Source organism: Temnothorax americanus, unplaced genomic scaffold (genome assembly GCF_048541705.1).
Source record: "Temnothorax americanus isolate GAGA-0224 unplaced genomic scaffold, ASM4854170v1 Scaffold29, whole genome shotgun sequence".
Classification (NCBI taxonomy): Eukaryota; Metazoa; Arthropoda; class Insecta; order Hymenoptera; family Formicidae; genus Temnothorax; species Temnothorax americanus.
In genome coordinates, this window is record NW_027509432.1 from 633,470 (window position 1) to 650,664 (window position 17,195).

At 30.0% G+C, this 17,195-nt stretch overlaps 1 protein-coding gene and 1 long non-coding RNA gene across 3 annotated transcripts in view; one reads left to right on the top strand and one right to left on the bottom strand.

Annotated features, from left to right (window-relative positions):
* LOC143899792 (uncharacterized) overlaps positions 1-13,931 on the top strand; it is a 33,205-nt gene extending 19,274 nt beyond the window's left edge. The window contains exons 2-3 of the long non-coding RNA XR_013257603.1: positions 13,607-13,686; positions 13,794-13,931. This is a non-coding gene — a long non-coding RNA (uncharacterized LOC143899792). The remainder of the gene's footprint in view (positions 1-13,606; positions 13,687-13,793) is intronic.
* Positions 200-17,195, bottom strand: part of Cpx (synaptic transmission protein complexin) — a 127,723-nt gene continuing 110,727 nt past the window's right edge. For both annotated transcript variants that reach the window (XM_077410389.1, XM_077410390.1), the window contains one exon: positions 200-17,187. In XM_077410389.1, coding sequence (XP_077266515.1) covers positions 17,114-17,187 — 74 coding nt within the window. In that variant the 3' untranslated portion in view covers positions 200-17,113. The remainder of the gene's footprint in view (positions 17,188-17,195) is intronic.

Consider the following 17,195-nt stretch of genomic DNA (forward strand, 5'->3'; position numbering starts at 1 on the left):
TATATATATCTAAAAAAGGCATGTATGTTGTAAAAGTTAAACATCAAACAAGAGAAGTTAAATGTTTCGATCTTTTTGGGATTCTTTTCAATGACTCGTCGAAGAAAAAAAAACGATTCCTTGAAAGAAAAACTTTAATTTTTGTCTAAAATAGGATTTTGTCAGGGAAGTATTCGATGTGATTGATAAGAAAGTAAAATACTTGATTATTTTTGCTTTTTATTAATTTTCAACAAATATCTCAGATTAAGTCATCGCTAGAAAAAAACAAACACAAATTTTACTCGAGCAGTATAAGCGTCTCCTCTACTGGAATACATTTTCGTCGAGACACCCTGTATATCCTGCGAGAGTGTATACTTGTGTGGGTGAATGTTGGGTGGTCACTTAATTTCTAAGGTTTTTTTTATATAATATATATAATATATATATATATATATCTAACAACAATATAATATTATCATTATTCGTCTCTTTCTCTTACATTTTTTTTTTACTTTGTTAATGTTACATAATACATTATTATATTCAACAATAAACTCGTTTGTATCATTCCTTTATGGATTAGGTTAGCCTCTACGCACTGCTACTTTATACAAGGATTTTATTTCTCCGCCATACATTGTCATTTTTACTTTGCTTCCTTTGTTCACGCGAGCTTCCTGTTTTCTCTTCAGCGTTCTCTTTTTCATCTGTCGCAAAAGAGTCCTCCGATTCGAGGATTTCGGAATCCCAGCTTTCCATAAAGCGAAGGATATATACAAATCTTTAACAATTAGTCATAAGAAGAATAAATGGTCTGACAATTAAATCCGTTTAGATAAAACTTATTCAGATTTTAATGCAACTCATTTTCGTAAAGTTGATAATAAGTCTTTTAAAATAAAATCTTTTTCTGCGTCCATACACTTATTTAATTGAAATACTGTTGAAGATAAATGAAAAATTACACGAGTATCTTGTCGTGTAATTTTTCGTCATTTTTAGTGTGCTCTGTCAGCTTAGGAAAAGGAATATGTCTACAAACTTAATTGTCAGATCAAGTAAATGCAAAATTGAAGAAACTCTAAAGGAAATATAGATAGATTCAATATTTACAGTTTCTTAACACGAAATTTAATATTCGATGTTGGAAATTAAGAACACAAAATCTTGATCAATTAAAATTTAAATTGTGTGAGTGTAGCCATAAGAATCATGTATTCCTTAGGATATATTCGATTTTTGATTTTATGACCAAAATTAATAACCGCCACTAGGACGAAAATATAACGGAAAAATCCCAAGAGCCTTAGCAAAGCACAAACTTATGACTCGAAGAGTTAATTTGTTCATAAGTTTCAAGAGTCCAGACAATCTTCAGATCATTCGCGACCTTCCATTCATTTTCCGAGCAAGCTTCGTGCGATTCTCGTTCACTCCTTCTCACATTCTACATTCAGTGTGTTGATAAATTCTCCAAATAATTTTATTCTAATCGTTCTTAGTTTAAGGACATCTCTTCGCAGATATTTGCCCGCATAAAAGAAAAATAAGCTCAGACTTATCTCCAAGTTATCGTAGATCTCTTAGATTAGATTAGATTATAATAATCCAATTCTTTTACCTTTGTCTTTATTCCTTCCAACTGATCCCTTTATTACGATACGTTCTGAGATGTTTAACTTTGTTTTATAAAGATATTCCAGATCTGCGAAAAGTTGTCATAAAAATTTTTAAATTTTTCGCTGTTAATCCTAGAACCTTAATTATTTTTGATAATAACAAACATAATTTATAAAAATTTTGTGTTTGAATATATATTGTTAAATTATTTATTATAACTAAATTATAATTTTTGAAACTGTGTTTATGATTAAATGTCCAATTTTTTTGTATGAATTAAAGTTAGTAACCTTTCATTAAGGTTCCAGGATTGATCGTAATTTACTTAAGCACTCGTTCGATAATAGTAATTGTAGGCATCAATAGTATTGCTTCTTGGTTTAACGAAATCACGAAGAGTCTGGTCCGCAACAATATCGAACGTACGCTATCGTCAAGAACAAATATGTCAATTACTATTATAAAATAAGACAGAAAGTTTTATATAAATCGACGAAAGATTTTCATGTTTATTTCAATCTATTGGATTATTAATTTATTTTTTAATGTGTTTCTTATGGTAAGAAAAGGAACTAAATTTAATTTCGCGAAATTAAACAAAAAATATATAAAATTATCATTTTTTACATCATTATTCCTTGTTGTTATTAATATCCACTTTTTTAACATTGATTAAATTTTGTTATTAAATAAATTTTTCCAATTTTTTTTATTTTGTAAGTATGATAATTTGTTTACTAATTTATATAGTGTCCTAATAGATTAATATAAGACAGAATATATAATGCTCATGTCAAAACATTAAAACATTAGACGGAGTTTAATTTGAAATAATTTATACAATCCTCAAATATTTGAATTAACATGGAAAGTTTAAATATTTATACAATATTACCATATTATGAAACTACGCTCTCTCTCTCTTTCTTTTTCTCTCTCTCTCTTTCTCTCTCATTCTTTTAGAGAAAGTAATATTAGTATAAAAGTAAATTTCAAAGTAATATGACGTTCAACAATACAAGGGTGTCCAATCAACGCTACTTTCATCTGCGAGTAGATTCTGTTGTTAATATTCAATCGATTTTTTCTTTATTAAAAATGTTAGTTGGAATATATATATATATATAATTTATTTTTATAAAAAAACCAAAGACCAGTTAATTTTTAAAATTCAGTTTTCAAACTATTTATTATCGGATAATATTTATCTTGTAGAATAACGTCCCGTTAAATTTTCAATAATTGATTCAAAATTAATTGAAGAATCTGTAAATAAAAAAAAAACACATTTGATTTTGAACGTCTTGTACATAATTCTTGCGACAGCGGTAATAACGATAACACCTTTCCACAAATATCGCACAAGTTCGCTCGGACATGTTGGTATAACGAATCAATTGCTAACTCGAATGGCAGTCGAAAATGCGGAGTCTTTTTAACGCTTTTCTTTTCGTAATTCATTTACAATCATCGACAAAGTTCTCTTTCTTTCTCTCTCTCTCTCTCTCTCTCTCTCTCTCTTTCTCTCTCTCACTCGCCCTCTCTCTCTCTCTCTCTCTTTCTCTCTCTCACTTGCCCTCTCTCTCGTTTCCATGAATATTCCCTCAGCACTCTCTTGTGTATAAAGCTAAAGTCTACCTACTTAACCACATATGGTTTGTTAACTTTTTTCTTAATAATGTATCTCGCTTAACGCCTAACTTCTCTAACCACGGTCATCCTCGAACTATCGCGTTTCTTCTCGTTAATGCTCCAGAAAGAAAATCAAACAACAACAATCCTTGCTGAAATACTGAGAAAATAGCTTTTTACTTACAAATAACGAGAAGAAATGGCTACGCGAATATGCTCGACATAAATTACCTGTACGTTGACTTGAGTTATTTGTAAGTCGAAATATATCAAACTCACGAGGCGTTCTATTATTCGAACTTCTATTATTGTTCTCATTTGTTATTCTAAAATGATTTTTTAAAGTAAACGCGGCAATTCGAGGACAACCTGTAAATGATCATCATCGTCATCACTTCTCGCGATGTGAGCGATCGTAATAGTAATCGATTAACGTTAAGTTATCATTATTACTTTATAATGCGCTGTGTCGTTGTCTCTGAATAGCCAAGTCGGTGTTCTCGAATTTCCCGGTGTTCCTCGAGATCGTGCGTTAATCATCGAATTTCAATAATAATCATTGTGCGAATAATTATTTCTTCTCTCGATTAACGGGATTGATACTCAACTAACAACTTGATTGCAAAAGGAAAGCTAAAAATTTCCAGGCAACTAAATTTAAAAACTGAGGAATTCTCGAGTCTAAGAATCCTAGGATGGCGCGAATATCTAATAGTTCAACAATCTACACTTCCAAAGGTGTAAGAATTCACAGACCCAAGAATTCACAAATTAATCCGCAAAAATCAATGTTATCCACGAGGATCTAAACATCTACAATTCTTAGAGTTCACCTAAAGACTTTCTTTATAATCTAAAGGACATATCTAGGAACTCTTTCGTAAATACAAACGTCTCGAGGAAGTGAGAAACCCGCCCGTATTGTAATTTTACTTTTTTATCGTATTCGCTCTCGGTTGCGGTTTTACGATAAAACCATCATTGTAAAAACGATAACGAGTTAAGATGTAGGTCGAGATGTCCCTAGAAATTTTTATGTACATGGAAAAAACATAACATCTGCCGCCTTGATCCTCAAAATTTTCGGCGCTATTTGGGCTTAACGAGGTCTTTTTTTTTTTTTTTTTTAGGAATTATTACTGGTTTTTCTATCCTCTCAATAGTTTCCTTGATTATCAAGTAGTCAAGCAGGATCGATACTAGTCGAACGAAGAAGATGGAGGAACGGAAATTTAATTTGCGATTTAGAAAAGTCGAGTCCCCTCGTAGGTACGGAAACTTGAAATTTGTTTAAAAGAGCTTTTGTCACTTTCAGTTTATAGAATATTTAAATTATTCAATTTTGTCGATTGGGCTAATATCAGTATTATTTATCGTTAAAGTTTGTGACATTAAGATCGAATCCTGAGAATCTTGAGATTCTTGAGTTTAATTATTTACAAATCGTTATAGTGACGAATCCTCAGTCCACGGATGTAACACGAATTAAGTTTATTTCAATTTCTTTGCCGTTCCATTTCTCCTCCCTATTCATTTTTTCTCAGAATCGACCGATCACATTTGAGATTTACCCGTTCTATTGTCAATCCATGATTGACGTCGAGTACTTATTTTTTTTTTTTTTTTAATGATTTAACATTGAAGAAAAATTGATTCGAGGAATTGATCGAGCGATCAACGAGATGTTGTGGCCTACGATCGGTGAAGAGGAGTTAATTCGTGACTTCAACGACACTTCTTGACTGCTGAAGTTAAACACGATTTGTATATAGCCTAAATACAATGTAGAAAATTTGAATATCACCGTGTACGTAACGTAAATAGACACGTATAGAAAGCAGCAGCTGCATTATATTCTTCTTCTTTCCTCATTTGTAGAAAGGGAAACGCACGCCTGCTCCGTTCTATTACTTGCCTACCTTGATTATCTGTATAAACCGTAATTTAGATTATTCTATGTCTACACTACTCACAGATACTAATAAACGTTTGTACTGAATACAATGCATCGTTAACCAAATTTCTCGTATCGTCTACATAATCAATCTGCATGTGTTTATGTGTTCTTTCCAGTCGCGAAGTGAGACAAAAACTAACTTCGCTTCACGGTAGATCAGCCGATAGATCGATCGGTATTAGATTAGAAATATTCGGTACGCTGAGACGCGAGATGTGCCTCTCGCATTATTTCGAGAGCGGTTCTCACATGTGAAAATCTACAAAACACAAATTGTCGCGCGTTTCTTCTTCTTTGACATGTATGTATAATGTATATATCACGTGCCACGTGCCACGCGAGATTGGCTTAGGGTGGCTGAAGGGAAAGGGAGCGAAAGTGTTAGATTCTTCATTAATGTATGAAAGTTATGCACTTGTCGCAAGTACGACATGTTGCACTGCACGCACGAGAGACAATAAAACATAAATATAAAAATGATTTGAGCAAGTCCGAGAGCATTTCAGAAGAATGCAAATATGATTATACAGAAAAAATACGTGTGTTTTCTTTCGAAAAATGCTACGAATTAGTGATTAAATAAAAAACAAATAAATGGAAATAAGAACTATTGCATTTAAACTAATATATAAGTTAGTCTCTACGTTCTCAATTCATAATAGTAATTATAATTGTATATGGGACATAAATAATGGTTGTAATTGAAAATGGGTCAAATGAAGAAAGACTCAAAATAATAACGTGATTATATGCATCAGAATTGTAGAAATTTTTTCATTTTTTGCTGTTAATCGTACATTAAGCTATCGTACGGAGAATTCCTCGAGTTGCAGAAATTTTCCGACGATCTTTTCATATTAGCGACATGGCGACGAGCATTATTATCCCCAAACAATATAATTTATAATTCAACTATAAGTTCTACTATAATAATATAACTTATATTATAAGAACTTTTCGACTTAATGAATCTAGTCTCAAAGAAATTATTTTATTTCTTAGTTTTTTATTTTGCAGAAGCAAATTAACGAGAAAATATTTAATAATATTTTTGTTATTAATGTGATAAGTATAAAGTTATAATAAATTAATAAATATTAACATGTAACGATGAAATATATAATAATGAAATACATAATTAATATAATAGGAGCAATAATGATAATTGTTTGTAATATTTATATAACTTTTTTTGATATGGATTATGTAATTAAAATATTGATTTCTAATGACTTATTTCAAAATCGCGAAATAACAGTTTCTCATATTGTTTAGGGTTAATGTTGATTATTAAGAAACAACAACGACACACGACATTAGTCAGCAGTAACATCGGCATCAGCGACAACATCGAATATTTGATGTTCTTTTGCTTTACATGCCATTACATTTTGCTTCATATTTTCTTCTATTTTACTACATAGATTAAGTATAGAATAGAGAAGTAGGGTGCAACGCAACGTATATACGCGTTACACGTAAGTAATTACATTATAATTAAGTGACACTACGGAAAAATTACAGAGAGAGCTAAATATCCGATCAAGAGAAAATACATCATATAGCGTTTCATCTCCAATAGAATTGAGAGAAAGAGCACATCATTTTTTTCATTGAACAACGAAGTTTCGATGCAAGCGAGATGTTTTCGTCTTCGAGATTCCATTTCTGAACAATCATTTCAAAATTGGAGTTACACTGACCTCTGTATTTTTTCTTCTTATGGAATTTTATAAATCTCGTTTTTGTCTCGGCATGTACATGTGGTTTTAATTGTATGACAAGTTGATCATTAACATAATTTCTTGAAAAGAGCCAAGTAATATAAAATATAATTAATTTTTAAGTTTAATTGCTTGATAAGTTGATCGTTAACATAATTTCTTGAAAAGATTCAACTAATATAATTAGTTTTAAGTTGTATATAGAGCGAGAATAGCATCTTGAAGACGAAAACAATTCTTGTTTTGCTTCGAAGGAAAGATAGTGAATGCATCAATTAATTTCACAAAATTTGTTAAACCTTGCAAATACTTGACATAAGAAGTTTGGATTTTTGTACTTAATTGTAAATATATTAATATAAAATTACTATTTATCATATCGAATTTAACATTATAAAAAATTGTAAGTTAAATATATCTAATAATATATGAACCATCGATTTTAACATATTATAAAATGTTAATCCAATAAAGCAAACTTTCACCTTATTTATAACGGACTATTCACAATAGCATGATATATCTCAGATATATCTTTCTTTGAAATTAAAATTAACACCTGTAGTAACAAAGCAGACCACATCTGACATCGAAAGGAAAAAATAACTGTAGAGAGAAATTAGCATTCTCAAATAACATGTACTTGAGATACATTTGCATCAATCTGAAATTCAGATTAAGCGCGAGTACGATAATTAATCAATGCATTTCACTCAGCTTAGCCTTCGTGTCCTTTGCATAGCAAGAACAACATCGTTACAACGAAGAGCGCATGCATTTCACATACAACATTTTAACTAATATGGGAATCAAAAGTCGTGGGGACTGTTTAACCGACTTTTATAAGTCAAACTCATTCTTAATTTATAACTTACTTTAGTATTAAATGAAATCCGATTCCATACTTTTAATGATCATTTCTCTCGCGGAAAATGAATAAGTTGCCTTCTTATATGTCATGTTTCAAAGATTAAAACATAACAGTTATATACAATTAAAGAAAAAATATAAAATTAAATGACAAAGACATTAAGTATTGAAAAAATTATAGAGAGAGATATTTGTTTATTACGTATTAACATTGATTCCCATATATTTAAACGTGCTACGTAGAGACACATCAAAAGTTTTCTAGAGCAACAGCAGTTAATAGAGAGATTAGTATAGAGATTAATGCAGGACCATTACGATTACAGGAGGATAAGTCGCGATAAGTGAGACGAGAGAAAGCGATTAAGCAAAATATTTTACGTCACTGTTAATTGCTGCATTTAAATGGCCATTACAATTAAGTAGACCAGGATAATGTTTCAGTCATGGTAAGCCTGTCTACTTTTTACTAAAGAGTTAAATTATTGGGTGTCAATGTTTTTAGTTATAATCCGCTTTTAATTGTAGATTAAAGTTTGTTCCGGAGAACATTCCTGGTCCTTTAAGTGTGTCGCCATATGTCTTTCTACAAGCGAGAGCATTAAGTCCAGTATTCGAAGGTCTACTAGTATCCAGATATTGGGATTTTTTAATATGTGCATTATTTTGGTCAAATTTCAAATATAATTAATTGTTTTGTTTATTGAATCTAAATATTTTAACATCTTTATGTTCTTGTGGATCCACAGAGAACCTTATTATAAAAATTCTGTCGAAAATATAAAAAGAGTATAAGGAATCATATTCGTAAAACATCAAATGTTATGTGTTTCACATTAACATTTATAAAATAGTCTTGTAAATTTTAATATATCGGGAAATGTTAATGCTCCCTCTTGTACAGATCTTAATTTGTGAATATATTCGACTTACACACCTACAACAGATAAATACTGCGTATATTGAAAATTATACGAGAAAACGTATATGCATATATCTTCGGTAAATCGATTTATATTGAGTAATTGACTTCGAGTATAACATCGCTTTGGATATAATCTGAACGGCGGGGTACATCGCGAGGATGTTCGAAGAGTATAGCAACGGTGTCAGTACCCTAATTAAAAACTCATAACTACGAAATATAGCAATTTGAGAAATTAAATTAAATATTTTATGACAAAATTTATAAATAAAAAAAATTTCCGTATAAATATAAAGAAGATGTCTGTGTGATATAATATCTGTATTACTATATAAGAATTATAAGTTTTCCAAGAAAAAATTAAGACTTTTTATCATAATGTATCTAATATTATAAATTTGTTAACTTGACAATGAAATAAGAATCTATAAATCTTTCGTTTGCAGTTATGAGAGTTAATCAGGATGATTAAACACGCAAGACGATTTACAGGAAAGAGCGTAAATTTCGGCCGAGATCGGATCTTCGAAAATGACCTCGTCGTTCATTTATCTTTCTGATAACAAAATATATATATGTATATATTTGTGTGTGTTGTATTAATATATATATTTTTTTCTTTGATTATATTAATCCTAAAATTAAGAAATTGACGATAAATATAATTATTATCGTTAGTATAAGTATATATTTAAATAATATCAATGTCAATATAATATTACAAAAATAGAATTATAAATAGGATTAACAATAACATAATTAATAAAATAGAGTAAAATTATAATTTTTAATTGCTATTTATCTCGTATCTTTTATACAATAAACTTTAAATCTTTATATACTTCACGTAATTTTTGTAAATAAATAATATTATAATATGTCACAGAAATTATATATATATCTATGAACGAAGCGCATGACGATGAGTTCAACTTCTTTGAAATTGTATTAGAGAGGTTTCGATATTGATTACGCCGTTTGGGATTAATCGTGGAACGAATTACCCGTTACAGGGTAATTTTCGAAGATCTTCAGCCAGACAGACAGATACACGAGAGCAATAAGCTGCGCGACGAAGAAGATCAGCCAGTCAGTGACATTGATAAAGAAGACACGTGAAGCGGAGTAGAAATTTGACATGCATATCGATAGATAGATGAAAGATTACACATCGAGTACAATTTAAAAATATATGCAAAAAATAATTTTTTGTTTCTTCCGCGTCTTGGATATATTAGTCGATCGTCTCCTTGATTCTCGTGCGCGAATCGTTGGAGGTTTGGTTGTCAGTCAAGATCACTTCTTTTTTTTTGCATAACTCCGTAGAAAAACGCAAAGACAATCGTAGTTGCAAATATTACAGATGCAGAATGTTTATAAAATAATGGTTTGAAAATCGATATGTTGGATAGTTGAATATATTAAACCCAGAAAAAGAATGTCAACACATTAGCCTTCACTATAACCGGCAACGTGACATTTTCTACACGTGACATTTTGTATATTTTGAAAACGGTAAGATATGCGGATCCTCTTTGATTGAAATTTTTTTACTTGGTTTAACGAATTCTTTTTTATATATTAATTTGAACCATTATCTTTTCTAAACATTCTTTGTCTATTTAGGATGTTTAATATAATAAAAATAAGTATAATAATGATTCAATTTATAATTGTATATGAGACGAAATGTGTATAGAAAAAACTTGATTAATTCTATGATCCCATATACGCAGCTAATTTGTATGTTTTCATAAATCTTCATCTAATTCACGAAATTACATATTAGTATTTAATGCAAATAAATATATATCTTGAAAAAATAGCAGTAAAATAAATTAATTAATAAAACAAATATATATATAGAATAAAAAATATATAAGTAATAAATTAATAAATAATTGCATATAACAAACATATTACGTTATTGTATTATTACAAGACAAATCTTACGCCAGTTAATTAAAATAATATAATAACTATAGCAAAAAAAACAACAATTAATAAAAAATAAATAAAAAATTTTGCATATACAGATATTTATATAAATATAATAAAATAACATTTTTTACAAAAAATGTGATGTAATTTCAGAATCTGATCAATTTCAATTTACCATAAACATAACTATATAACACAATTGCTCTACACCATCCCCTAAGTTACAAATTCAATCTCTCCAAGAGCAATTAATTCATTCGTATCTAATTTATGACTATTTTTTCTCAATCATGTCTCTCGATTAGAACGTGATCTTGAAGACCACAAATCAGTTTTAAACCTATGAAAATCCTCATTCACATTTTCCAAGCAAGATCGAAAGGGGAACGGGGATAAGTCAAATGCGGAAAGAAAAGTTTTTGGTTTGTTTTTCGTGAACAAACAGCTGCAGAGTCGCATCGGATGATGGAGTTTCTTGCTCTGAAAACCGAGAAAAAGAGAGAGAGAGAGAGAGAGAGAGAGAGAGAGAGAGAGAGAGAGAGAGGAGAATGGGAAGGAGAGAAGAAGGAAAGGACGGGAGATAGCAGAGAGAAAAGAGTCAAGTTGAAAAGAACAAAACTGAGAAGAAGAAAAAAGAAGGTAGCACGTTGTCAGCGATTTTTGCAAAACTTTTGGTCGTCGCCGAACTTGGCGAACTTCAGAAGCGGTTCTGCTCTTTCTGCGAATTGCTGCAGAAAGTTTGCGATTTTTTTACGATGAAAGCGCGGAATAAATGCGGCCAGCGAAACGCTCTGTTTGCGTTCATTGAATATTGCTATTTGTTCAACGATAATTAATCCTTGGCTAGCGGTGCCTAAATCTTTTCGGATTCAGACAAGATTAATGACATTTTGTATAAATTTTTTGTAGAAAAATGAAATACATATAATAGTATAATTTGTAGATTTCTTAAGAACAAAATATTTAAAGGATATCATAAGGATAAAATAAAAATCCTACAAACACAAAATTTATTTTCAAATAATTTTAGGAGAAGTTTCACCATAGGTTTTAACCCGAAGGGCCCGAACTTTGCTTTATGCAACTGCTAAACGTCCATGAGGATAATGTTGAGAGAGTTACGCATAACAATTTGCAAAGTGTTTGCAAAATAAGCACAATCACTGACATTTTCTTTTACAATATTATTGCGAAAAAAATCATCGACTGAGCAGTGAAATAGATACTGAAAATACGCAGAGAAAAATAACAATATAAAAATAAATTAAATCGCATTTCATAAAACTGAGGAAGTTTCTTCAGATCTCTCTGTACAACAAAAATAGTACACATATTACAAAAATGGTAATTAAAATTAGAAAATTACTGTACAAATAAAAAATTCAACACTTACAATACATTAAAAAATAATACAAGTGAAATATAATATATAAATACCAATTACAAAACTATAAATTAAACAGGAAATTACAAAAAAAAGAAATTTTAAAATAGTCAAATATAACGAGTAAAAAAAAGAGAAGGATTGATATTAAAGGAGAAATAAAAAACATTAAAAAGCAACATGTTTTACAAATTTCCAGAAATTCGGAGTTTTGTGGCGATACAAGGGAAAAGTAGTTAAGTTTGTAAACTGTAATATTAACAGTAATAAAAGAAGTAAAATAAAAGACAAGTTTAAGAGAAAGAGACCAAAAGTGAACAGATTTGAAGTTATCATATTTCTAGAATAATAATTTAATGATCATTTAACCATAAATCAATAGAGTGACGTCCAATTCATTCGCAATTATTTCTTTCCATGCGCTCTACCACTAACTTTGTTGTTAAACTTCAGTCTTTCAAGCTTTAAAATCCAACTTATATCAAATAAAAATTGTTTAGATAATCAGATAAAGAAAACTTTTAATTTTAAGTCATAAAAATCATGAAAATTTGTCACGAAATTCAATTATCGAGCTATTTAGTAGAAATTTAGAAAGTTTAAAAAATACTCATAAAATTAATTAACAAAGCAAGTCAATAAATAAAAATTGAAAAGAACAAGCATATACATAGATACTATAATATTCTATCATTAGAGCATTTTGACCTCACCCTGTCAAACCAATTTATCACTTTATCATCAATTTGTTATTTATCATTTACGAATTGAATGTATTATTAATTCATTCTATCATGACCCTCTCATCGAGGGTTAAGGAAATGTTAGAATGTATATGAATTTAACACGTTCAAATAAGAAAATACATTTCGTTTCTCTGTCTTCTGTACAAAAATGGTTCTACAATATACTAAACGTCTTTTTTCCCTCTCACTGTTTATCTCTGCTTTCATTTTTACGGCATACCTATTCCAACATATGTTGCATGTGTGTCTGTTATTACAAATAATTAAAAAATTAGATGTGAAATACTCCACACAAAAACAAAATTAGCTAAGGCAAAAGGAATTTTTTCACTTGCATTTAATTTAACATTAATATAATTAATTTTTAATAACAAATTAATTTTTAATATTAATATAACATAATAATTTTTGAAAATCTTAAGAATTACTATAAAATTTACAATTTTTCTTAAAATGCATATAAAAATGTATTTAAATATTTTTAAATTAACAAAAAACAGATAATTAAACTTCTGGACGAGTAACCTAATAATTTTAACACAATAATCTCGAAACGATAATCTATACCTACATAACAATTCTTTTGTAATGTTAAACCAGATGTAATAAAATATTTAAAAATATGGAGTGTGAATCAATAATTTAAAAATTCTAAAAGAAACAACACGCAAAGCCAATAATCTAATTCTAATTAATTCATTAGTTAAATCGTATTGACCTTCTTTTCTTCTGTTTTCGAATTTAATAAAATGTTTGTATTGATATCGTATTTTTCACCATTACTATTTGTCTTATTAAATTACAATCTCTTGTAATTTTTAGACGAATGGCAGAGCGAGGACTAATAATTATGATTATTCGCAATTCGTGGTGATTTGCCGTGGCGCTCGATGTGTTCACTTGTAAGTATATAGCAATTTTTAATAATCATAGTAGCGTTATTAATAATAACGATAACAATAATAATAAGAACTCCTTCATCACCGTCTTCTCTCTCTTCTCTCCTTAGTGTATTAAAACAGTCGTCGAACGAACTTCTATCAACTACATAACTCAACTACAGTTGTTATTATTTTTTCACTATCCGAAAAATCTTCCCTAAAAACTTAACGCGCTAACATACGTTTCTTTTTTTGCTTCTTTCATCTTTTTTCTTAATTTATGTTTATATACATACATATATAAACTTTATCGTTATTGTTTATAACGAGCGAGAGAAGCTAAATATTCCGCCCTGCACCAGGCATTTTCGAGCACGCGATATTTGCAAGTGTATATCTATCTCGAGAGCCGTATGCTGCGCGACCAGATAGCGCGGCATTATGTATAATTAAATATTTATTTCTAAAAAAAGAGATTAGCGTTTAACTATAAAACATTGACTGCTAGCGAAGAAATAAATTATCGTATCAATTAACCAATTAAAACAATAGAAAAATTTTTTCGTTAGCAAATATTGTATTATCGTCTTCATTCTGCTATCGTAACTATTTCCGTCAATTTTGCATGTGCTCTATAGATCAGATTAGTGGATTTAAATCACTTGTAATTTATTATCAATAAATTGAACTTGAACGTACTAAATGCGTAAATATAGCTGGCTCTGATATGTTTATTGCACATCTTGTCCATTCAATGCATTATATTTTACTTGTATCAATTATGAAAAGACAATATGCTGTGAAGCCATAGTGAATATAACAGTATATAATGGTAGTAGTATAATAATTGTGTGTGTATGTGTAATAAAAGTGGATATAAATCGGACATTGGTCACAAATAGTGAAAATCAATATGCTTGCTAACATTAGCATCGGCGATATAAATTAATTAGTAGATTAATCGACGACAGAATTAGATGATTTTGTAAGATTATTACTTCTTGATTTTTATTAACAGTGTCACTCTCGAATATCTGCTCATTAATTTTTACATTTTTATAATTCTAAAAATTTTAACTTTGTATTTTTCTCTTATATAATTAGTTTTGTATTGTAATTTTGCATTTGAGACCAATTTTTAGTTGGATTACTAATAAGTTTTATTTTACACGATGTTACAACTTGCTTTTTTACGTCATGATTAAAGAAGTTTATATATAGCTAGCAACCCATAGTTTTACAGTCAAAAGCAGCAATAATTATTATTTAAAATAAGAAGAATTTAATAATAAATATGATAGAAGAGGAGAGCAATTAAAATGAAGACAGTCAGACTATAAGTGCAGCGATGTAAAGCATAGTACAGTTTTTGTACGACGCATTCGTTGGAGCTGTTAATTGACTATCTAATAGGGAAGTTTCGAGGTCCATATTCGAATATCTAATTGCTTCCGAAGTTTCCCATTTGACAGCCGATGTCTGACCGACTTGCACACAGACCATAATAACAACAATATAGTTGCACGTAGCAAGAAGCACCTCCTGCTACGTATCTTTTATTTCCGGAAAAATGAGAAGCTAATTGGTCACCGCACGAATCACGCTTGTTATTTCCTAGCTAGGTATGCAAAAACCGTAATCGTCGTACGGCAGCTGTGAGACTCTATAATTATAATCGTCGGATACGAAACTTAGAAAGCCTCGATGAATTTTCTTTAAAAAATTTCTGAGACCATTCTAAAAATTTCTATATACTATATCCCTATCCGAGAATCAATTAACATATCTGAAGCGTTCGCAATACTAGATCATCAGAAATACAGAATAACTAGATATTTCATAAAATATCTAGATAAACAAATCATTAATACTGGTAATAATTAAAGAGTGAATCATTAGTTCCTGTAATAATCAATAGTTGTAGTAAGTAATAGTTTTTAAATCACCAAATTGCGCCAAAAATTCTCCATATAACTATAGAATACCTAGACCAACTATAAATAGAAAATAACACAGTACCCACAGTTAGATACCTCACTCGTCATACCAGATAATTGATTTGTTATAAACTATACTACATCTAAACACATTCTACAGAACACCTAATTATCCTATATAAAACAACATCACTTCACACTTCGTTTTAACTGCAACAATTACATAAAAAAATCACACTCTGGTCGAGTCAGCATTCTCTCTCTTTTTCTTTTTTTTCTTCATCGTAGATTACATCGTTTTTTACCCCCTAAATTTTCCCTTCACGAACACCATCGACGATCGACAATATTTCAGTCATCTCTCCTTTTGTTTTTTTTTTTACACATATTCTTTTCTTTTATCATATTGTTTGTTTCCGAATCAAATGAGCTTAAGCTTTTGGATTTCTAATTCTTCTCCGCGATATTTAGCTACACGATCTTCATTATTTCAAAAGACGTACCGTGTCTATTTTTTGTTTCGTGCTTCTTTTCAAAATAACCATTGTGTCGAATTCTTTTGGTGATTAATTTTATTTCTCTTCAATGTCGTCAATGCCTGGATCTCTTCGTTTTGCGCTGAAGAACATCAGGTCATCTGTCGAGAATTTCTTCCGTCTTTAAGGATTCGAAGTTTATTTGCTCGTCGTAAGTATCGAGAGAATTGGTTTTTGTATTTTCTCAACAAGCATCTTTTAATCTCATTCCTTATTCTGTGGATTTATTTTGTCTTCTGATTTTCTGGTATTTACTGTATAAATTTAACAGCATGCTTTGCTGTTTATTTAGTTAATACTTTTGTTGAAAAAAAAAATATATATATATATATATATATATATATATATATATATATTTGTAATATATATTTGCTTTGAGTTATTTTATTATTAGGTTCCTGTAATGGATGATTACATTTGAATTTACTGGCATTGTCGAAACATTTTATCAGCATTAAATTTTAAAGTTTCTTAAAGATTTCTTTTAGAATTGAATCCATTCTTAGGTTTTCATTTTGTATGCTCAGTTAGTAATCTTCTTTCAATTTCAGTTCGTTTAACGTTTCTCTGCGTAAAAGATAATTCTTCTGTCATTTTTAACGTCAAATCTTAAGCAGGATAAAATCCTCGACAGGATTCTTTCGATTTCCGAAGTTGTGACGGCAATGAAAAATCTTTTAAGAATCCTTTTTTTTTTAATCCTTGAGATATCTTCTGGCTCATTTTCGTCGTTCACTTTGCTTTAAGCAATGATCGACCAATCGAATGTTGAAATTGATCTCCGATTGATTGGCACGACGATGGCGTTCCAACGTTGGTGACTCCACGTATCAGTTTTCCTCTTTCTCGTTGCTTCGTTATCTCTTCCGCTACCCCTTCCTCCTTTGCTCCTTCGAGTAGCAGGGCGGACACGAGTCCGATGATAACGTACGACGTCGTCGTCATCTTTCTCGCGAACCGCGCGATGCAATAGGCTCATTGGAGGCTGCACTTACTTTCAATTTGCGACTTGATCTCATTCACTTGCGTTTCTATCGTATTTCTCAGTTCTGAAACA